The 25,500-nt window shown below is 39.1% G+C and overlaps 1 protein-coding gene across 1 annotated transcript; it reads right to left on the bottom strand.

Moving 5' to 3' along the window:
- Positions 1–13,832: 13,832 nt before the first annotated feature.
- LOC143401498 (vomeronasal type-2 receptor 116-like) lies at positions 13,833–21,648 on the bottom strand. Its single transcript, XM_077110364.1, is given in 8 exon segments — positions 13,833–14,598; positions 14,600–14,750; positions 17,316–17,439; positions 18,730–18,957; positions 19,857–20,235; positions 20,237–20,640; positions 21,043–21,337; positions 21,632–21,648. Coding segments are annotated over 8 exon segments (2,364 nt in total).
- Between the last annotated feature and the right edge of the window lie 3,852 nt (positions 21,649–25,500).

Consider the following 25,500-nt stretch of genomic DNA (forward strand, 5'->3'; position numbering starts at 1 on the left):
GGAGCTAAATGAAGGACCAGGCAGAAAACAAAGGCCCCATGCACTGGGCACATCAAGAGCAGGAACTCATAGACCTGCCCTTGCATCAGGCACAGACCCGTACTATTATGGGACAGACTCAAGCTTTGGACTTGGTGCCCAAACCCCTCCAGACCTTGCAGGTTCCTGCAGCTGTGAGACTCGTCTGTGACCCAGCATAACCAAAGGGATGTCTCTGCCACCTGTCCCCCAACCTCAGGCAACCCAGCTATTTCCAAGTCAGTCCTTGCAGAGAGAGTCTCTAGACCTGCCCAGGCACCATGCAGACACCTGTGCCACAGTGGGAAGAGGCATGTTTTGACCTGCACTACTGTCAGCTTCATCATGGGCCTGAGTATACCTCTGAGACTGTGTAAGTTTTATGGCTGTGAGACTCATGTGTTACCCAGCTTAGATCAGCTTAAGTGTCTAAGAGACTTTCTTTATAAAATACTCAAACCTTAAACACTGGCATAGAGCAAGATCCCATTCTCTGGGGTAGGACAGGGTAGTAACTATGGGACTTTGCCTTGAAACTTAGTGCCAGGCTGGTGATGCCCCACACTGGACAAATACTAATGGCCCCCATGCAAAGTCCTGAATGTTAATGGGGCTTGTGAACCATCCCCAATGCCAGGGGGGAGACATGGTCTCAGTAAATTGGATTTTTATTCTAGTCAGCATCTCCTGTGGCTTGTTGAGCAGCCTTGGGCCATGAGTTCACCTCAATAGTAAGCTTCCCATAGCTGTGCTGGTCTTGGTGGCTGTGGGCTCAGGTGTGACATAGCTTTGTGGAGTTGTTGGCCATTGGCATGCACAGGATCCTGGAGCTGGTCTTCCATAGTGATTCTGTTCAGAGCCAGGCAGAATTCCAGTGTCAGACCACAGGCTGGTGGTTCTGGTGAGGCACCTGTACTTAGCCTGGCCAAAGAGGGAAGCTGATACGGACAGATTTCCCTTGTTAGCTGCTCCCCAAGTTGGTTCGGAATAACACCCAAACTTCAGATTTGGGAAAAACCCAGGCATGGATTGCCCACTGGTGTGAAACTCATGGCAAAGGTGGCCCAACACTGAAATAGTGGAAATGACTGCAGATCTGTGAGATAAGTAGCCTGCTAAGGACCTCTTGGAAGACAGAGCCATATCAGGATAACTGGAAGAAACCCTGAACCTTCAGTGCCCAGGAGACATTGCAGAGCAACCTGGACAAGAGCTCTCAGGAAACCTGACTTCATCTAAAGGTCAAAGTGAGTGCCTGGTACTGACCTTCTAGTAGTCAGTGTGGGAGATCTTGTGGAGAATTTGAAACCAATAGAGTTAAGTTCTAACAGAGAAATTTAACAGAAATTAGAAATTAAGTAAATGAGATATCCTTCAGCTTAAAAATGCATGTACATAAATTGAAAACCTGATGAAAGGTGCCCAAACCAGGGTAGATTAAAGAGAAGAAAGAATTAATGAGCTCAAAGATACAGTACTTGAAAATAAAAAGGAGGAGGCAAAAGAAAAACAAAAGCAAAACAATGAAGGAATGAAGAAAACATATAGGAATTTTGGGAGAGCATTAAAAGGGTAAATACCTGAGGCTGGGTACTGTGGTGCATGCCTGTAATCCCAGTGGTTTGGGAGGCTGAGGCAGGAGGATCATGAGTTCAAAGCCAGCCTCAGTAAAAATGAGACACTAAGCAACTCAGTGAGACCCTGTCAAATACAAAATAGGGCTGGGTATGTGGCTTAGTGGTTGAGTGCCCCTGAGTTCAAGCCTTGGTATCCCCCCTCCCCCAACAAAAAAATGCCTGGGTTATTTGAGTTCATGATGGGTTTGAGAATGCCAGAGGAATGACAGATTCTCATCTCTAATTTTATAATAGAGAATGTCCCAAGCCTAGAGAAGAACACCATATCCAGGTACAGAAAGGTCAAATGTCGCAGTCAGACTTAACTTCAACCTAGCCTACCTAAAGAAAAAATCAAATACTTGAAGTGAAAGAAAAAGACTCTCAAGATCACAAGAGGAAAGAAACAATACCTGAACATGTTTCAGTTCACCTGAAAGTGAAGGTAGACTTCTCAACAGAAATCTGATGGACTGGGAGAGAATGGCAAAGGAAAAAACATCTGCCAGTGAAACACACTGTATCCAGCAAAGCTGGCCTTGGGAAATGAATGAGAAACAAGACACTCCAAGACAAACAGAAGTGGAGAGAACGCATTTAGAAACAATTAGTGCCAGACACAGAAGTATGCCAGGAGAATCCATTATGGGAAGTGTCCAGAATAGGCACAGAGATGCCAAGTAGATGAGTCTGTGCCAGGGCTGGAGGGAGGAAGGAGGAGAAGCTGCATGTGGAATAGGATGCTGAATGCACCAGCTTCTTAGCAAGTACTTAAGAAGTAGTGGCAAATTTATGAATAAGTCTCAGCATTTGATCCAATGATTTTATTTTAACTTAAATAAGAGAAAATATACAAAGTTTATTTAAAATATTCATCATCTATAAATTACCTAAATTCATGGCTGATTAACATAAAGAAAATATAGTGTATGTACTCAGTGGAGTTTTAGCCATAAAGAAGAAAGAAATCATGGCACTTTCTCTTAAATGGATGGAACTGGAGAACATGATGCTAAGTGAAATGAGCCAGACTCAGAAAATCCAGGGTGGAAGACTTTCTCTCACATGTGGAAGCTAGAACAAAATAAGGGAGAAAAGCCTGGGCTGGGGAATCTCTTGGAAGTAGAAGATCAGTGGAGAGAGGAAGGGGAGGGGAAGGAGAAAGGATGGGAGAAGGAAGTAGGAGTGGAATGAAACTGACCAGACCATGTTATCTATGTACATGTATCAATAGGTCACAGGGAATTCCACCTATATGAATACCTATGAAGCACCAATTTTAAGAAACAATAGTAGGAAGATAGTAAAGTAGAGGAAAGGGAAGACGGGGAGGGAGGGGGGAAGGGAAAGAGGAAGTCTGAAGTGGAGTAAATTATGTTCTGTGATTGCATGATTATGTTAAAATGAACCCAATATTATATGTAACATAACATACTAATAAAACATTAAAAGGAATATCTGAAATCAGTAGACATTGAGCAGGCAGAGTTTCTCACACAGGCGAGAGACAGTAAGGATGCAATTCCACACTAGCACCAGAAGCCTTCCTATCTCCATCTGTGCAGGGACACAGAGAAATGACAGTGATACATGATGTCAAGGTTGGCACAGGGGTAGAGTCCCCCATGGAAGCACATTATGTGTTAGCTGACCCTCTTCTGCATGTGTGGGCATGTTCATTGATCACTTTAGTGTCTCTTTCTTCCTTTGGTACTGGGGATTGAACTCAGGGGCACTTGGCCACTGAGCCATATCCTCAGACCTATTTTTTATTTTATTTAGAGATAGGGTCTCACTGAGTTGCTTAGTGCCTCACTTTTGCTGAGGCTGGCTTTGAACTTGTGCTCCTCCCTTCTCAGCCTCCCAAGTCACTAGGATTACAGGTGTGTGCCACTGCATTGGGCAGTTCATTGATCACTTTAGAAGTAAACTTGAGTCTTTCCACCAAGAAAGCATGCATAGAGCACAGGTGTGTGCCGGTGAGCCCTCATTGGGTAGCGATACAGCAGGTCAGATATAGAGACATGTGCCACATGGTTGCATAAGTGAAGGTCCTGTTTATTTTTTCATGGGTATATTAACAATCAGGATTGAGGAGGAAAGCATGAACTCCTTCTGAGGTAATTTTCTTTTTTTCTTCAAGATCAGGGGACTGAATGCCTTCAGGTTTTAAAATAGTCCCTAGTAATCCTGTGGATTTTAGTGATAACTATGGTGATATCTCTTATTTCATCTCTAATTTTATTAATTTGGGTCTTCTCTCTTTCTTTTTGTTCATTTGGCTAAGGGTTTATTAAACTTGTTTTTTTCCTTCAAAAAACCAACTCTGTGTTACATTGATCCTGTGTATTAATTATTTATTCTCAATCAGCTCTGATCTTAACTGTCCTACTAGTTTTTAATTGATTTGTTCTTATTTTTATAGTCACTAAGGTGCATCCTTAGGTAGTTTATTTGGAATCTTTTTTTAAATGTAGGCACTCATAATTATAAACTTCATTCTTAGAACCATATTCATAGTGTCTCACTATAAAGCACCAGCAGAATAGTGTAGGGAGGAAGAGAGAGAAAGATGAAATACTGGAGCTAAAATGGAACAAATTATATTCCAAGCATGTATGGTTATGTCAAAAATGAAATTCACTATGTATAACTGTAATGTAGTAATATAATTTAAAAATTTAAACTTCTTACATTCATCTATGATCGCTATGACCTCCCCAGGTTGAACTAAGAGGATATAGAAAATCTAAACAGACGAATAAAAAGTAATGATATTGAAGAAGGAATAAATAGTCTTCCACTAACAACCATAGAAACAACAATGAAGCTCAGGGCCAGATGGATTTCCAACCGAGTTCTCCCAGACCTTTGAAGGACTAATGCCAATGCTCCTCAGATTATTTCATGAAATTGAAAATAGAAATTCCAAATTTACTCTGTGAAGCCAATATCATTCTGATACCAACACCAGATAAGGACACATCTAAGAAAAAACTATAGACCTGTATCCTAGATGAACATAGATGGAGGAACCTTCAAGACAATATTAGCAAACCATATTCACCAACATATTAATAAGATTGTATGTAATAATGAAGGTAGTTTCATCCCAGGGATGCACGGATTATTGAATATTTGAAAATCAATAAATGTGTAATTCATCACAGGAATCAAATTAAGGACAAAAATCACATGATCATCTCAATAGAGGCAGAAAAAGCCATTGATAAAATTCATAATCCATTCATGTTAAAAACACCAGTAAAAGAAGGGATAGAAGTGCCGCAGTATGGCTGGGCACAAAATCACGAGCCACTCACAGCTTTGTAGATTCAAACAGCAATTCTTTATTCCTGAACTGACACCAACACTCTACAAACACGTTCTGAGACAAACACGTTCTGGGGGAAAATCCCAAAATACTTTCTGAATCCCGGGAGAACTCAACGGGAACTACAGGAGTTGGCACGCCTGAGGCAGCAGGATATGTCCTATTTCCAGCAGGGTACACCTTAAACCTGGAACCGTCCTAAACCCAAGGAGAGCCCTAAACCCTGATCCGCCCTAAACCCGGATCCGCCCTGGTCCTTGAGCAAGGTCACCTTACATGCAATGTCACTGCAAAATGTCCAAGGCAAGTCCATTTTACCACGAGTCCTTCCTCTAAGCAACATGGGGTATGCTGGCAAGGAAATTGTCATACCTACTTGGCTAATGGCTCTCAGCATCTCCCCCCATCTGATTAATTAAACAACAAGCAATGTGGCTTAAGGATCGTGCCTGGTAGGTTGTCCAATTCAACATATGGTTCTTACCCGTCATCGGAAAACTGACCTTTATGCGTCAGCCTCCTGTCTTAGGTTGATACCACTGTAATTGGATCATACCCGTCACTGACTACCGGTCCAGCATATAGCCATTGGCCCCCAAATTTTAGACCATCAGTAGCAGAAGGGAGGAGGATACAGAAATGCCATGACACCAAGCCAATTGACGGCTCCTTTGGAAAAATTGCATCACTGGTGACATCATCAGCAAAGATATGCCAGCACTACCACAATTAACATGGGGTGCGCTGGCAAGGAAATAAAAATTGCATCACTGGTGACACCATCAGCAAAGATATGCCAGCACTACCACAATTCGCTACACCAAACGATAGTTCACACTGCATACAAGTGATATATAGTCCAGGCAAGTTCTGCAAGCAGTTCAAAGCTGAGGAATCCGTCAATATGTCCATTTCCTCCCAAAGTAAATCGAGTCCTTGATTGAGCATTACTTGTTGAGTTATTTTCATTGATGCATCAGTTTATACAGTTTACTGTGATAGCTATCATAGAAGCTGTAGTTTGGTTTTATCTTTGTCTTCACCGGCACTGGGATGAAGATAGGAATTCTGACAATGATGCTAAAGAGACATTATCCTGAAAAGAATTAAATATAATGAAAAGGAAAGGTGAAAGTAAACAAACAGATCTGTTAACCTCCTTTAAAAACAATCCTTAACAGCTGTTTACCTAATTTAAATTAGTAAACAAACAGATCTGTTAACCACCTTTAAAAACAGTCCTTAACAGCTGTTTACCTAATTTAAATTAAGCCATTTAAATCACGTGAATAAAAAAAAATAATTCAGATCCATTTTTTCATGAGCACTCCTCATATATGATATATGGACATACGCACACACAGACATACAACACAAAACACAAATGTGCACACAAACGTACAACACATAAGACAATAGTGAAGGCCTTGTAGCTTTACCTAGGTGAAATCTCCATTGCAATGTTTAAAAACTCCACAAAAAAATAAAACTGATCAGAAAAACATTAACCTAGGTCTGTATGAGCTCAAAAATAAAAATAGAACCTTATGATGTGGAAAAATGCAATAATAAAATAGATATTGAAAAAAGCACCCTGGTTAATCACTGTCGCAGATGTAAGAATAGCCAAGCTGGAGCTCTGGATATCAGCTGTTATAGATTTGAGTCAAATCATCCTCCTTTTGGTCTGTATAAATTGCTTTCGTTAGTCTCTCTGGAATCCAAATCGGCTGCTGTTCTTCCTGTGGAAAAACACAAACAGAACCCCGACTCCAGACAATCACTGGGTCAGGACCTTTCCATTGTCCTGTTAGAATATCTTTCCAAAGTACTTTAGGCTTATGTACATTTTTTGGATACATATGCCTTTCCGCAGCACTAAGTCCTGATGAATCCAAATTTAAAAAGTTTAGAGTAAAAAGTGTTATTTTAAGTTTGTCTTTGGGGGATATATACCCCTTTCCAATTTCCTCTTTTTGCTTTAATAAGTACGTTTTAATAGTTTGATGAGCTCTTTCAACTATGCCTTGTCCCTGTGGATTGTATGGGATTCCTGTTATATGAGTAATACCAAATGATGAACAAAATTGTTTAAAAGAGGTAGAAGTATAACCAGGACCATTATCGTTTTTTTAACCGTTTAGGAATGCACACAGTGGCAAAATTTTGTAAGCAATGAGCTATAACATCTTTAGTTTTTTTCTCCGGCATGAAGGGAGCCCATCAAAAATCCGGAAGAAGTATCAACTGTAACATTTAAATATTTTAATTTTCCAAATTCTGGCAAGTGTGTGACGTCCATCTGCCAAATATGGTTAGGTATCAGTCCTCTAGGATTGACTCCAAGATTAACTTGTGGTAAAAAGGTCACACAATTTTGACATTGTCTTATTATATGTCTGGCTTGTTCCTTAGTTATTTTAAAATGCTTTTGTAAAGTATTAGCATTGACATGGAATCTTTTATGAAAATTTGCAGCTTCTTCTAGTGTAGAGAAAATATGTATGTCATGTGTAGTTTTATCTGCTAAGTCATTGCCCAAACTAAGGGCTCCAGGCAATCCTGTATGTGCCCTAACATGTCCTATAAAGAACGGATCTTTTCTGTCCCAGATTAGACTTTGTATAGTGGAAAACAAAGAGAAAACAGTAGAAGAAGGGGAAATCCTACCAGCATCTTCAAGAGATACTATAGCATTAACTACATACTGACTATCAGAAAATAAGTTAAATACAGAATCTTTAAACATCAAAAAAGCTTGTAAAACTGCATTAAGCTCTACCTTTTGAGCTGATTGTTTGGGTACTAAAAACGTAAAAGTTTGATCAGGGGTAACTATTGCTGCTGTACCATTATTTGACCCATCAGTGAATATATTTGGAGCATTCATGTTAGGGGTTTTTCTTGTCATTTTTGGAAAAACTACAGGATGCTTAGACCAAAAAGACAACAAAGGACTAGATGGGAAGTGATTATCAAATGTAACATTAGATTTACACATGATTATTGCCCAAGTATTTAACTCATTAGCTAACTCATCAATTTGATTCATAGTATATGGAGTAATAATTTTATTGGGAGAAATTCCAAACACTCCCTTCGCTGCTTTTATTCCTTTGAGTATTAATTGTCCTACAGCCTCAGGATACCTAGTAAGAATAGTGTTAGGAGAATAAGATAAATGTATCCACAATAATGGACCTTCTTGCCAAAATACTCCTGTAGGAATATTTTTTGTTGGTAGTACAATAAATAATAAAGGCAAACTTATATCAATTCTATCCAAATGTATATTTTCCATATATGTTTCAATAATTTTTAATGCCTTTCTTGCTTTAGGAGTTAATATGCGGGGTGGATTTGGATCTGATGGACCTTTTAGAATATCAAATAAAGGTCCCAACTCTCCTGTTGGTATGCCTAGATAAGGCCTTATCCAATTTATGTCTCCCAATAACTTTTGAAAGTCGTTAAGTGATTTGAGTTGATCTACTCGTATTTGAATTTTTGGTGGACGGACCATGGTCAAGGATAATAGAACTCCTAAATAATTAATTGGAAAATTTAATTGTACTTTATCTATTGCTATCTCTAGATTATAATTTTTTAATAAGTTTGTATGTGTGGCATAACATTCCAGCAATATCTTTATATTTTTATCTTTATGTGCTAATAATACATCATCCATATAGTGAAATATTTATTGTTCAGGATTTTGATTTCTAAGTGGCTGGATTGCTTTGTTAACATATATTTGACACATAGTTGGACTGTTAGCCATCCCTTGAGGGAGTACTTTCCATTCATATCTCTGATCAGGACCTTCATGATTTAACGCAGGGATAGTAAATGCAAAACGTGGACTATCCTTGGGATGAATTGGAATTGAAAAAAAAACAATCTTTAATATCTATAGCTAAAACATGCCAGGTTTTTGGCAAAGCAGACAATTGAGGAATCCCTGATTGAGCAGGTCCCATAATAACCATCTCATTATTAATGGCTCTTAAATCTTGCAATAATCTCCATTTACCAGATTTCTTTTTGATGACAAAAATGGGAGTATTATTGGGAGATACAGAAGGTTGTATATGTCCTTCTGCTAATTGTTGTTTGACCAGATCATGGGCTACTTGTATCTTTTCTTTAGTCAGGGGCCACTGAGGAATCCACACTGGACTTTCTGATTTCCAAGTAATTTTGATTGTCTCAGTGGCCCTTTCTGAAAATCCAACCCATGTCTGTCTGTTCCTTGATCTACTTGAATTGGTGCTGCTATACCTTTTCCTTGTTCTCCTAATCTTTTTTCTTTCCTAAAACCTTGTCTAGCCCTAGTAGTGGGCGCATTAGGATTGATGTTATTTGTTAACGTCAAACCTAATTGATCTAGGACATCTCGTCCCCATAAATTTATAGGAAGATGATCCAATACATATGGCTGTATAGTTCCTTCACATCCTTCAGGATCCTTCCAATCTAATATCATTGCACTTCTATGGGGATTAGTCGCCACTCCTAGGCCTCGAAGCGTTTGAGTGGCTTGTTGTAATGGCCAATGTTTTGGCCATTCATGAGGAGATATGATGCTAAGGTCAGCACCTGTGTCCAGTAGCCCATTAAACTCATGTCCTTGAATATTTAGTTTTAGCATTGGGCGAGAATCTAAATTTAAAGACAGCATAGCCCAATCTACACCTGTGGAGCCTAATCCCCTGGAACCTCTTTCTACACTATGACTAGAGAATTTATTATGTAGGCTGGGTATTATTAACAACTGTGCTATTCTATCTCCAGGTGAAATTACTGATATACCTCTTGGAGAACTAGCTATAATTTTTATTTCACCTACATAATCGGGATCAATTACCCCAGGACTTATCATAAGTCCTTTTAATGTACATGAACTACGTCCCAATAATAAACCTACTGTTCCTTGGGGAAGAGGTCCTTTTACTCCTGTGGGAATGATTTGAACTCCCATCTCTGGCGTTAGTACTGCTCTGGCAGAGGCGCAGATGTCCAACCCTGTGCTCCCTCGGGTTTGTCTGATGAGGGATTTAATGGACAATGTGTCCTGGGCACTACCCTGATGGTGTTGCTGGGTTCCTCCACTGCCCCGTATATTTGTGGTTGTGGGCCCCGGAGCATTGGACTCTCCAGTCCGTTTTTTGGCAATGGAGCCTGATGCTTTTCTCCACAATACCGTGGGTAAATACCTGGTCCTTGTCCATTTTTTGATAAGGGAGTGCCCTCTATGGTGGTTTGAGAATGGCATTCATTAGCCCAATGTCTCCCTCTACGGCATCGTGGGCAAATGCCCGGTATTCTATTCCTTTGATACCTAGTTTTGTTAAACCCTCCTCCTATGGGGCAACTCCTTTTAAAATGTCCTGTTTGTTCACAATTATAGCATGTTTTTGGCCTGGCATCTAAAGCCTGTTGTACTGCAGCTGCCAAGACTTGCCCTTGTTCATTAATGTCTCTACATAATTTAATATATGTGTTTAAATCTTCATGTCTCCATGGTCTAATGACCTCTCTGCAGCAATGATTTGCTTGGTCATAAGCCAGTTGTTTTATTAATGGCGTTGCCTGTTCTGTATCCCCCAAAATTCTGGCAGCCGTTTGAATAAGCCTATCTACAAAGTCAGCGTAAGGTTCATTAGCTCTCTGTATTACCTTAGATAGCTGACCTTGTAAATCTCCATGTCCTTGTAAAGTCTTCCATGCCCTAACTGCGTCTGCAGCAATTTGTGCATATATAGCAGGATCATATTCAATTTGTTGCCGTTGACCCTCATAAGGTCCTTTTCCTAACAACATATCTAGATTTCTTTGAGGGTAACCGGCTGCTGCATTTCGCCTAGCTGTCTCCATGCAAAATTCCTCATTGGCAACCTTCCATAACAAATATTGTCCTCCATTTAGCACAGATTTACACATGCTAGCCCAATCTGCTGGCGTCATGTGCAAGTTAGTAATGGACTCGACCATGCTTACCGTGAAGGGAGCTTGGGGACCATAGGTTGTTACAGCCTCTTTCAGCTGCTTCACTGTTTTAAAATCTAAAGCACGGTGAATTCGCTGCCCTCCTACCTGTTTAAGTACAGGGCATGCTAGTCTTTGAGGTCCTGTCTCAGGATCCCATTTATCAACTACGGGGTTTGAGGGCCACTCAGCTGTCTCCATCGGTGGGGCTGTTGGTTGAATTACGCCCTCTGGTGATAAAATGGAGTTAGTAACAGCCTCCTGTTGTGGCCTTTTTCCTAATAACCCCTTTTCCTTTAAATTTTCTTCCTCGAGAGACCTTCTCTTTTGCTTGATCTAAAATGTCTTTCTCCATGGTCTGAACCTCTAACAATTTACGTAACACCTTTTCGGTTTGTTTTTTACTAATTTCTAATCTACTATAAAGATAACGCAACCCAATAAGATAACACAAAACAAAACAGAAACTGAATGAAACAAAGACGGAATAAAAAATCGTTGTATCAATTTTCTCTTCCTTGGGGCTGACAAACTTCAAACCTTTAACTAATCATTTTTCCCAGTTTGCCTGAGAAATTTCTAGGGATAGGCAGCTTGAAACAAAAACAAAATAAATTAAAACAAGAACGCACTGTTTTTTGAAATGGTCACCCATTCTTTCGCTCTTCCTCAGGGGCGAACAATTTCACTTACCTTCTCTTCTGATGTTCTGCGTACAGGCCACCAAATGCCGCAGTCTGGCTGGGCACAAAATCACGAGCTAGTCACAGCTTTGTAGATTCAAACAGCAATTCTTTATTCCCGAACTCACACCGACACTCTACAAACACGTTCTGAGACAAACACGTTCTGGGGGAAAATCCCAAAATACTCTCTGAATCCCGGGAGAACTCAACGGGAACTACAGGAGTGGGCACGCCTGAGGCAGCAGGATATGTCCTATTCCCAGCAGGGTACACCTTAAACCTGGAACTGCCCTAAACCCAAGGAGAGCCCTAAACCCTGATCCGCCCTAAACCTGAATCTGCCCTGGTCCTTGAGCAAGGTCACCTTACATGCAATGTCACTGCAAAATGTCCAAGGCAAGTCCATTTTACCACGAGTCCTTCCTCTAAGCAACATGGGGTATGCTGGCAAGGAAATTGTCATACCTACTTTGCTAATGGCTCTCAGTATAGAAGGACTTACCTCAATACCATGACGACTATATTTGACAGACTGAAAGTCAACATTATAGTAAATGGAGAAAAACTGAAAACATTTTCTCTAAAATCAGGAAGAAGACAAAGATGTCCATTCTCACCACTCTTATTCCATATAGTCCTCTCTCTGTGTGTGTGTGTGTGTGTGTGTGTGTGTGTGTTGCTGGGGATTGAACCCAGAGCCTTGTGCATGTGAGGCAAGCACTCTACCAACTGACCTATATCCCCAGCCCCTAGTTCTTGAAACTCTAGGCAGAACAATCATTCAGGGGATGAAATTAAATAAGGGTTATAGATGATACGATTTTGTATTTAAAAGAACTAAAAATCTTTTAACAGAAAACTTCTAGAACTATAATCAGATTCATCAAAGTAATAGGATACAGAGTCAGAAAATTAATAGTTTTTCTAATCACAAATACTAAATCTGCTAAAAAAAAAGTAATGAGGAACCAGAAACCCAGGGATTTATATAATTAAAGAGGTGAAAGAACTCTGCAACAAAAACTTCAGAATATTGAGAAAAGACATAGGAGAAGGCAGTAGAAGATGGAAAGTCTTCCCAAGTTTATGGACAGACAGAATTAATATTGTTGAAATGGTCACATTACCCAAAGTGATATCTATATTCAACTTAATCCCCATCAAAATACCAATGGCATTTTTCATAGAACTAGAAAAATAGTCCTACAGTTAATGTGGTACAATAAAAGACCTGGAATAGCCAAATAAATCCTAAGGAAAGAAAAGCAATGCTGGAGACATCACAATGCCTGATTTCAAATTATCCTACAGAGCTGTAGTGTCAAAACTGCATGGCATTGGCATTCAGACACAGTGTATACCAGTGGAAGAAAACACAGGGACAAACCCTGAGACAGTTGTCTGATCATTTGAATATGGCAGCAAAAACATAGATTGAAGAAAATATATTAACACCAACCCCCAATAACCCAATCAATAAATGGGCAAATTGACTAGATGTTTCTCAAAAGAAGAAATTTAAAAAGTCAACAAATATATGAAGAAATATTCAATAACCTTAACAACATCCTTAATAATCAGAGAAATGCAAGTTAATACTACACTGAGATGTTATCATCCAAAATGAATGTATAAATTCAATAAATGTCTGGTACAATTTCAATCTTTTTCTTATAGCATGCGAAAAACTGACTCTAAAATTTAAGGGACACATTAAAGAAAAATTCTCCAAAGTGATCTCAAGAATACTGAAAAAGACAAAAATAAGAAATACATTATCAGTTTTCAAAACATACTACACTTAGTATATGAAATATGACTTATTTGATAGAAAAAGGAATCACTGAAATACATAGAGGGATTTTAAAGTAGAGCACACTATCTTTAGGAATTTAGGACATTTTATATATGACTAATGTAAATGAAGGAATCGAAACAGAAGCCTACGTGCAGTGGGAACACCACACAGATGAGCAGGATCTGCAGGATGCACTGTAGATTTCATGAATAAAAATCATTTCAAATGCAACCCAATGGAAAAAAGACATAAATACAAGTGGGGCAACTGTTATTAGTGCAGAAAGAGGTGTAGATTGCTGGTTCCTTGAAGAGACTCACATGTAGAAATCCAATATCAAACTGCTGGGAGCTTTAACTCAGACCCTCAATTTTCAGAAACCCAAGTAAAGCTCAAGAAGACTTATTGCTCCTACAGTGAATTTTCTCTCTGAACCCACATAGAGAGCTCCTATGTGGCCTTAATAAAATAACATAGCACTTGGGAACAAAGATGCAGCCCAGGAGCCCTGCACTGGAGGCCAGGATGGAGAAGACCTCCACGGCCACCATGACCTTGCCCTTGCTGTGGTACACAGGGAGGAAGGTGAGCCAGACACTGCAGAACACCAGCATGCTGAAGGTCAGGAACTTGGCTTCATTGAAGGTGTCAGGCAGGTTCCTGGCCAGGAAGGCCACCGTGAAGGTCCCCAGGGCCAGGGAGCCCAGGTATCCCAGGGCACAGTAGAAGGCAGTGACTGAGCCCTTGTTGCACGTGATGATGATGTGTCCATGTTCAGAGTGTGTGTCTGTGTCCACAAAGGGAGGAGAGGTCCCCAGCCAGACTCCACAGAGAGTCAGCTGGATGAGGGAGCAGCTGGGAATGATGAAATTAGGTGCCCCTGACACGAGCCACCGCCTCATCCTTCTCCCTGGGGCAGTGACCCTGAAGGCCAGAATCACAGTGATAGTTTTGGCCAGGACCGTGGAAACGGCCACAGTGAACACCAGTCCAAATGTGGTCTCCTGCAGGATGCAGGTGGCTGTGCTGGGACGGCCAATGAAGAGCAGAGAGCAGAGAAAGCAGAAGGTGAGGGAGATGAGCAGGATGTAGCTGAGAGCCCTGTTGTTGGCCTTGACTATGGGGGTGTCTCTGTGCTTCACAAAGACCCCAAGGACAGCAGCTGAGTGCAGAGAAGCAGAGAGCCGTGCAGGCCAGAGCCATGCTCAAGGGGTCTTCATAAGCCAGGAAGGTCACGGCTCTTTGGATGCAGTGGCTTTTCTCTGTGTTGGCATATTGGAGATCTGGACACTTCACACACTGGCCCATATCTGAGGAAGAATGCAAATTAAAAATTGTGTAAGTATTCAACTATGGATTAAATGTTATCAATATATATAATTGTTTTTTGCTCTTTTTGCTTGTTTATTTTGTAGTGATGGGGATCTTACCCAGCTCCTCAAACATGTCTGGCAAGTAGTCACCATGGAGCCAGCCCCCAGCCCTGGGTCTGTTGTGATCTCCTCAGGTGACAGGTTTTTGACTTCACTAACTTTGTGCGTTTTATGTATATTCTCAAATCTACCAATGTGATACTTCATATTATATTTTTATGAAAAAATATTTTGTAGAATCATAAAATTACCTCCTTTTAGCAATTTTACTCTTTTTTGTAGATTAATTTCATGAATGGTTTGTCAATTTTTATGGGATTTTACTCTAGATTTCTTATTATTTCTTTGTTTTTTAAGTTTTTGTGTTGCATTAACTTTTCTCTTCTATTTTGTCTGCATTTAGGGTGCTGTTCCATTTCTACCTCATGACGATTGCTTCATGTATAACCTGCCAAGCATTTTTATCAAAATAGGCATAATAATGACATACTCCTATTTACAGTAAGGGGTTTTAAATTTCTCTCTAATGAGAGTTTTAGTGTTACCCCCACAAGTTTCATTAATAATATTTTCAATGTTGGACTCATGATTGTCTTTCTTTAAGTCTCTTCACTTATTTATGGTATATCAAAAGGTGTATTTCCACTGTGTTTCTTTAGAAAGAACTTTCCTATTAAACCCCGATTCTCTGAACAATCTGTCAGTTTACACTCTAATCAAATCTTATAACATCCCTACTATTTCTCACAGTTCTTTTTTTTTGTGCTAGAGATAGATGTCAGGGACACTTAAGCATGGAGCACATCCCCAGCCCTTTTTTTGAGGCAGGTTCTTGCTGTGTTGCTTAGGGTTTAGTAGGTTGCTGAGACTGGCTATGGACCTGAGATCCTGCTGCCTCAGCCTCCCGAGTTACTGGGATTACCTGCATTGCCACTATGCCTGGCTCTCTCAAAATTTTAACATCTGGATCTTTACAAAGTATTTTTTTCATTTGTTTGTTAAAATTTATTTTTATTTATTTTATCTTCATTTAATTTTTAAAATTCTACACAACACCAGGATACATCCTGATATAATCACAAAACATGGAACACCCCCTACCTAGTTTAGATCCCAGCAATTCCCTCAGTGCCCCCAACTCCACTCCACTGATCCCCCACCATTCCATTTACAATTTACATTTTTTAAAAAATTAGTGTCCTGTGGATACACCTGATGCTGAGACCACTGTGCCACCTCCATGCAAGCACATACGAATATTTGGTCAGATTCAGTTCATTGTTCTTCTCTTTTCTGTCCCTTCTTCCTCCTCCTCAATCCACTTTGTCTCCCCTACTGATCTGAAAGGTGAATTTGTTAAGGCATAAGTGTGTGGGTACTGACATTGTTGAGTACATTGTTCTTTATATGAGTTTATGGAACATGGACATGACCGTCCCCTAAACTTATGTGTATAGAGAAGTATGTAAATTGACTGTATTGCCTTCTATATTGTCAGTCTCAATACATTTAGAAACAAACATTTGAATCACATTGTGTTGTGATATTAAGCTACATATACACCACACAGTGAAATCTGAAAAACCCTGCATGGAGCTGATTCTAGCCATTTGTTACTATAAATCTAAACATTACCAAGATGATACCTCGGAATTATCATTATTCCTTTTCTGACATATAACTATGTCAGAATCCAACCTTCATTCCCACATTCTCTATTAATTTCAGTCAGAAGGAACCTTTTTTTTATGTCCATGAATATTACATGACTTACAAATGTGCAATTTTTTGGTTTCCACTAATCCTAAAAGAATTTAATCTACACTTTCTGCATCAGATACCATAGGAATGCTCCCAATACTAATTCCACCTTTCCTGTGACAGTTCCAATATAAATGCCTCCTTGAAGAACACCCTTTAAAAATCAGTGAATATAGCAGTGCAGCCCTTTGGCTCTTCCTTGAATTCGTGTCATTTTATCTTGTGTATTCCACTCACCTGTGAATGAGTGGAGAGCAGGGAATAAGACCTACTCATGGGAGCTTTGAAAGCATGCTTTATAGCACAGTGACACCTGCAGGTTAAACCAAGCACTTTCTGAACCCTGCTATGTGTCAAGAGCAGTGCTAGGCAGTGGGGAGGTAGAGTGTGAAGGATGTGTATCTGCAATGTGGTCTAAACATAGTTTCAAAGGAGACCAAGAAGATTGTGCTTTAAATTCCATGGTGGAGATGAAACTGACGTTCCTGTGCGGTGGTGGAAGGGGCTTCTTGAGATTACATGCCCATAGTGTGTTTGGAATGGTGTAGCCAAATGTGTAGTTTAGGTCTACAGAGTTGTGTTATTTCAAGGTGAAATACTATTGTGAATAACAATTAAACTCCTACCTGAAGGAAAGAAGAGTTTTATCTCTGAAGTCCCTTCCAGATCTTTTCCATTTGCTTGTATTGACTGAAGAATATTAAGAATAATAGGGAATTTCTGCACAAGGCACATGCTCACCTGTTTCATTAGAAATCTCGTTCTCCGGGCAAGGAGTGCAACTGAAACAACAGGCAGGCTTTCCCTCCTGTGGGGATTTCCTAAATCCAGGACTACATCTCTCAGTGCAGACAGAACGAGGGGTCTGAGGAAAATCAGATGGGTGTTGGGAACTGCTCAGCCTCATTGGACTTGTCCTCCAGTCAGTACACAGTGTTAGAGAATGGGACCATTAGAAGGCATAAATCTGTATGCAAAAGTCTAATAAATTGCTTTGATAATGCTATAGTTATGATATCATATGTCTCCCAAAGACCTTGATGCTAAAGGCCAATAGTGCCATTGTGAGGTGGTGGAACCTTCAAGTAGTGGCACCTAGTGGGAGGAAGTTGGGGCATAGCCTTGAAAGATGTTGAAATCTCTCTACTTCCTGGTTACAATGAGGGTAGCAACTTCCCTGTCACATACTCTCACCATGATGTACTTCCCTAGCTACAGACCCAAAAGCAAGAGGCCAAATGAGGCCAAATGACTACAGACTGAAAACCCTAAACTGAGTCAAAACAAACACATTCCTTCTTGTTAAGTTAGATTTTCTTAGGCAACTTGTCACAGTGATGGAAACTAATACAGTTGTCATGTATATTTTATGATATGAAATATACGAACAGTTAGAATCATGTTGGTAAGTACATGGGTTTTTGTCCATGGACTGAACATCAAAACTGAGTGAAAATAGATCATTTCACCTTTGTTAGTTAGGTTACTGTCACAGTAACCAAAACACCTGACAAGGACAACTTAATGTAGGAAACATTTACTTGGGCTCACAATTTCAGAGGTTCAGTTCATGGTTTCATGACTCCATGGCTCTGGGCCTGAGGTGACACAGAACATCATGGAGGAAGGAATGAGAGGGAGGGAGGGAGGGAGGGAGGGCGGGGAGGGAGAATATGAGTTGCACATGAGAGCCTGAGACTAAATATATAATCCCAAGATTGGCCCCCAGGGACCCCTTCCACTAGTCACACCCAACTTGCCTACTGTTACCACCCAGTAATCTATTCAAATTATTAATCCACTGATTTGGTTATGGCTCTTATAATCAAGTCATTTCAACTCCTGCATTAACACAAGGGCTTTAGGGGACACTATGTATCCAAATCATAATACCTCCATATGTGTTGATTCTCAGGTGCCATGTGTATTTTGTGACATGAAATGTATAAATAGTTACAATCATGCTGTTAAAAATGGGTTCATTTTTCAACCACCAAGAAAATTTCATAAGGAAATTTCATAAGAAAATTTCTTGAATATATGTTGTTAAATGTACTTTGTATGCCCATGAATGAGCAATCAGGGGACATACAATACAGGACAAATTTTTGTTAATACTTGTGTAGTTAAAGCATTGTGATTGAGTCCAACCCACCTATGTAAATCCTATGCTCCACTGTATCAGGTCCTCATATAAAGACAGTTGTTGGCCATGTGGAGCATGTGGGGAAAACTTTCCTACTTTCACCTTTCGTCCAAGACCTTCTGGAAGATTCCAAAAGTTTTGAATATCATATTCTCCTTCCAATTTCATTTTCTCATCCAAATTCACTTGTTCTCCAGCAGGATTTTCAAAATTTATTTTCTTGAAAAATGGGTGAAGCTAAAGAGATACAGTATTTTATGAATAAGCATGTCCCAAAGTTAAGACAGAAACCCTGAAGTTGATAAAGTCTTTAAACCCTGTTTATTTATTTAGGTAACAGAGATTTAACCCAGGGACAACTAACCACTGAGCAACATCCCTACCTTCTTTTTGTATTTTATTTAGATACAGGATCTTGTTGAGTTGCTTTGGAACTTGGCTTTTAACTCAAGGTCCTCCTTTCTAAGCCTCCTGAGCCACTGAGGTTATAGGTGGGTGACACGGGCACCTGGCTAATCTCTGTTTTATAATGCTACTTTAACATAAGCATCATAGAGTAAAACAAATGATAGTCCATGGACAGCTAGAGAATAAGGTTTCTTGAATGATAGTTCCAGGAGAAGTTGCTCAATTAAGCACATGTAAATAATCAGAGGATTTGGGAATCAGATAATACCTTAACTGCCTAGTGAAAACTCACTGCATCTAGTGAGCCTCAGTCTAAGTCTGCAAAATAATGTGGTTAATTCTTCAAGTGGTGTGAAATGTGTTCACTTATGTAAGTGTCCATTAGAGTCCTAAGCAGCACTTACACACTTCAAGAGTGAATTCTGCTCTTATGGTTTAAGACAGTCATGGAAAATCAGGATTTCTTCTGTTGAAAACATCAACTCAACAGGAGTCATTTGTAATACAAGCTTTGATGTTGGTGTAGAACACATTCTATCCTTGCTACGGGCACTTTCCTCAAGACCACTTCTACACAGGCCTACATTTACCTCCGACACTGAAACAAGTACAGTTTCTGTTGTGCTTTCAGAGAAAGGATCCTAAACTACTTTGTTTGCTCCCTTGTGGCCATCCCTTTAGAGAATCACCTTGCAGTGGTGTGTGTCATGAGGCAGAAGAGATATTACCTGCCAAGGGGAAACCAGAAGCCCATCCCCATTTCCCATTTTTGGTGTGTCTGCTTGGTGAAGAAGCACCTCATGAAGTGTGTGGGCCATGGCATACACAGCACTGTATACGTTGTAACTCTCTTCACTCATGGCCATGTCAAAAGTGCTTTCAGGCAACCATTCCAAGGAGGCATTTAGTGGGCAGTTCTCCAAGATGTTACAGTCCAATTGAGAAAAGGAACAATGAAAACTGTAATACCACAGCCGAGCCAGGTAATCGTCTTCTGGGTATTTGGAAGGGTTAACTGTGCTGATGAAATTTGTGAACCCAGGAATCTCCCCATGGTGGTGTGAAAACATGAGAGTCCCATGGGATGAATCTAACATGAAATTTTCCCTTGCTGACATCTTGCCATTGTGAGTTTGTGACCCAGACTTTCCATGTCATTAGAGTTTGCCCTACATCAAACATCAAGTCTTCTAAAAACTTAGTATCACCAGAAATAATAATCACATTTGCTGATGATTCAGTGACCAAGTGATGATTGAACACATGGTTCTCTGGGATCATTTCCACAAAGGCTGCACAGATTCCGTTTTGCTCCATCTCCCCTCTCAAGTCTGAGAGAATCTGAATACCTTTGTGATCTTCTGAGATGAGCAGCCCCACCCAGGTCCAGTGGAAATGAAGCAGCAAGGAGACCATACCAAGGGCCATAGATGTGTCCTTGGGGGCCATATGATAGAGAGAAGGAAACTGGACAGGATCACTCAGTTTATGATCAAAAGGTCTAAAGGTGAGCTGAAGGGAAAAGAACATTTTGAAGGAATATGATGAGAAGGATTGTCACAAAGCACAGTCTCAGTCCTGAATGGTATATTTTATGAAGCAATAGGTGGAAGTATTACCAAGGAAATTTATTCATATCATTTTCAAAGCCATCTCTCATATTCTGAGAGCTTTCTGGAAAATTATTGAACAGCCTCAGGTTTCCAACCCACTTTTTGCACTGCACCAGCTCCTGCTGCTCTTTATTCCAAAGAAAGAAAATGTGAATAATTCACCAAGTCTCAGACCTAACCTTTGAGATGACACACTTTGAAAATTGTTGAAATCTTGTCTCCTCCTGTAACCCTATCCAGGGCCCCAAGATGGGCAACAGAGGAGAATGGCTTAATCTCTCTCTTTTCTACCCACTGTTACCTGTGGAAATTTGTAGAGTTCCAGGAATGGCCCAATCTGGTAAGATGTCTTCCATGATGCTCCCATCAGTACTGCTACAGACTTGCTTTCTCTTCCACAGGTGTAATTAGGAATCATCTTTTCCAGTCCCAACAGCCAAAAGAAGGAAGTCTCCAAAACATTCCATTCAAAATATGAAATATTATAGAGATCAAATTCCAGAGACATGTTGGGTAAAATATGGGGGTTCCTGTTGATCTCCTCAATGGCAAAAACCAGTGCCAGCACAAGCTGGTAGTTCTTCAAGTTGTAGCTGCTTTGAAGAAATAGGAATGCTTAGGGGTGACTTAGCCCTGATTATCTTCAAATTCAATGGAATTACTTATGAACTGAATGCTTTTATTTTAAAATTTGTTTTAATTTGTTTTACACATGATAGTAGAATGCACTTATGCACTTTGATACGTTATACATAGATGGGATATACTTTCATTTTTCTGAGTGTACATGTTGCAGAATCATATTTGTCATGAAGTCATATATATATACATACAGTAACAATGTCTTTTTCATTCTACTATCTTTCTTATCCCTACATCCCCTCCTCTACCTTCCCATCACCTCCATCTACCTAATCTAAGGTAATGCAGTTCTTCCCTAGTGTCCCTCCCCCTGCCTTATTGTGAATTAACATCCACATATTAGAGAAAACATTTGGCCTTTGGTTTTGTGGGGTAGACTTATTTCACTTAGCATGATATTCTCCAATTCCAACCATTTACTGGCAAATGCTATAATTTTATTCTTCTTTAAAGCGGAGTAATATTCCACTGGGTGTATATACCACATTTTCTTTATCCATTCATCTATTGAGGGACATAGCTATTGTGAATTGAGCTGCTATAAACATGGATGTGGCTGCATCACTATAGTATGTTGATTTAACGTCCTTTGGGTATAAACCGAGGAGTGGGATAGCTGGGTCAAATGGTGGTTCCATTCTCAGTTTTCTGAGGAATCTCCATACTGCTTTCCATAGTGGTTGTACCAATTTGCAGTCCCACCAGCAATGTATCAGTGTACCTTTTCCCCCACATCCTTGGCAACATTTATTGTTGCCTGTATTCTTGATGATTGCGATTCTGACAGGAGATGAAATCTTACAGTAGTTTTGATTTGCATTTCTCTAATTACTAGAGATGTGGAACACTTTTTCATATACTTGTTGATCAATTGTATTTCTTCTTCTGTGAAGTGTCTGTCTGTTCAGTTCCTTAGCCCATTTATTGATTGGGTTATTTGTTTTTTTGGTGTTAAGTTTTTGGAGTTCTTTTCCTAGAGATTAATGCTTTATTGGCGGTGCATGTGGTAAAGATTTTCTCCTAATCTCTAGGTTCTCTCTTCACATTATTAATTGTTTCATTTACTAAGAAGAAGGTTTTTAATTGATTCTTGGTTTTACTTCTTGCACTTTTAGAGTCTCTTCTACTAGGCACAAGGTCTCTGTTCTAGTGCCTAAGTCTTTGATCCACTTTGAGTTGATTTTTGTGCAGCATGAGAGATAGACGTTTAATTTCATTTTGCTGCATATGGATTTCCAGTTTTGCCAGCACCATTTGTTGAATAGGCTATCTGTTCTCCAGTGAATGTTTTTGGTACCCTTGTCTAGTAGGAGATAATTGTGTTTATGTGGGTTTTCTCTGTGTCCTCTATTCTGTACATTGGGCTACAAGTCTATTTTTGTGCCAAAACCATGCCATTTTTGTTACTATAACTCTGTAGTATAGTTTAAAGTCTGGTATTGTGATGCCTCCTGTTTCACTTTTCTTACTAAGGATTGCTTTAGCTATTCTGGGTCTCTTACTTTTCCAAATAAATTTCATGATTATTATTCTATTTCTATGAAGAATGTCATTGGGATTTTAATAGTAATTGCATTAAATCTGTATAATGCTTTTGGTAGTATGGCCATTTTGACAATATTAATTCTGCTTATCCAGGAGCATGGTACAGTGTGACATTTCAACATGTGTTTGCAATGTGAAATCATTTTTTTTTGTATTTTTGATAAAAGCCATTCTAACTGGACTGAGAAGATATCTTGTTGAGGTTTTTAAATGGCATTTCTATGATGATTAATGGTGTTGAACATCTTTATCATATGCATTTGTAAATCCTCTGTTGAGAAACATCCTTTCAGGTCATATGCCCATTTTTTTGGCCAACATTTCCCCACATCTTGGGAAAGACATTGAAACTCGGATGTAAGAGTCATTTAGAACTCAGTAAACCACTACCAGTAAAGAACCTTCCACAACATTTGATAGTTTCATTGCCAAAAGTATAGGCATAAAAAGAATATTAAAGGATACAAAAGAGAAACTCCAGGTCACATTTATAGGCCAAGCCATCAGAAGAATAGCAGATGTCAGCAGAAACTCTAAAGGCTGGGAGGGCATGGAATGATGTATTTCATGTCCAGAAAGATAATATTGCCAACCTAGATGACTGTGCCCAGCAAAGTCACCCTTCAGAATCGAGTTAGAAATGGACACTTTCTATGATAAACATAGAATAAGAAAATTCATGGACACAAAATAGGCATTTGATAGATAGTTAAGGTAATCATACACCAGACAAGGGAGAAAAGAAGACAATCGTGAGAGCATAGCAAATAAAAATGTCTCAGTGGAATAATAGGTACACAAATGAGAATTAGGAAAAAATCAAGCATATTCAATACAGAAAGGCATAAAATTTCTAAGATAAATGAGAAAGGAAAAAACAGAACAGTTAAGACTACCAGAAGAAAAACCTCAATATGGCAAGGACACGCACGTGCTTTCAACATTAATTATGAATGGAAATGGTCTTGATTCTTGGATTAAGGATGCAGACTGGCTCAATGAACTAAAAACCAAACTTACCCACACGCTGCCTGCAAAAATCTTGGCTGACTGGTCATAAAATATAATAAACCTGAATGCAGCAGGTGTAGATTCACCTTTAACAAAACCAACATCAAACCCAAGTCAGTGAAAAGAGACAAAATAAATGAATCAGGATAAAGTGAACAATTCTCCAAGTGGATGTAACAATTTTAAATAATACAACAAACATTAACACACCAGTTTTGTAAAACTAACACTACCAGACATGAAGGGAGAGACTGGTCCTGATACAGAATCAGTGAGTAAATTCAGTAACATACACTCACCAAGAGAGAGGTCATTCAGACAAAGCATGACAATTAATGAAACCCCAGAGTGCTAGATCAAATAAAGTTGACAGCCATCTGCAGAATATTCCATTCAACAGCTACAGGATATACTATCTATGTATTGGCATATGGAACTTGTCCAAAAATAGATCACATATCAGGCCACAAATTAAGCCACAGTGAATTCAAAAATTGAAATAATTTATTTCATTTTATCAGGTCATAAAGGAATGAAATAGAAATCAACAATAAGAAAAATTATAGAAATGATACAAACACATGGGGATTGACCAATCACTTTTTTTTCCTAAAAAACATAAACAAAAAACAGGTGTCAATGAAGAAATGAATGGGTAAATTTAAAAATTCCTCATATCGAACGGAAATAGGAAGACAAGATACCAAAACCTTAGGGATACAATGAAAGCAGTAATATAAGGGAAGTTTACACCTATGAGTACATAAATTCAAAATAGAAATCTCAAAGGACTTAATGGTGCATCTTAAATTCCTCAGAAAAGAAGAACAAAACTGAAGTCAAAATCATAGGAGAAAAGATATAACAAAAAAAAAAAAAAAACAAGGCAAAAACACAAAGTCTAAAATAATCATGCAAAGGATCAATGAAATAAATATTTGGTACTTTGAAAAGACAAACAAAATTGTCAGTCCCTTATCTAAAATAAGCAAAAGAAAGAGAAAGTTGGAGATAACAAGTAAGATTTTGTAGGAGATAATGTGGGCATTCATAACAACATTAAGGACTATTTTGAAAACTATTTTAATAAATGGACAAATTTCAAGACACATTGTCCTACCAAAATGGAATCAAGAGTATATAAAAATTTAAGTAGATCAATAAGAAACTTTGAGAATGAAGCAGTAATCAATATGTCTAAAGAAGAAGTCTAGAACTGGACAGATTCACTGATAAATCTTATAGAATTTTAAGTACTATAATCAATGATCCTCAAACTGTTCCATAAAATAGAAATGGAAGAACCTCTCCAAATTCATTCTACAAGTCATTATTACTCTGTGATCAAGACTTGATAAAGACCACACACACACACACGTAAACTGTAGACGACTATCCTTGATGAACATTCAATAATCCATAATAAAATACTTGCACATTGAATTCTGAAGCACATCACAAAGGCCATGCATCGTGATCATGGTGTTTGAATTCCAGGGATGCAAGGATGGTTTACCATATGCAAATGCATATAGAGCACACACGTATAATCAAGCATAAA

The sequence above is a fragment of the Callospermophilus lateralis genome, chromosome 1 (assembly GCF_048772815.1).
Source record: "Callospermophilus lateralis isolate mCalLat2 chromosome 1, mCalLat2.hap1, whole genome shotgun sequence".
Classification (NCBI taxonomy): Eukaryota; Metazoa; Chordata; class Mammalia; order Rodentia; family Sciuridae; genus Callospermophilus; species Callospermophilus lateralis.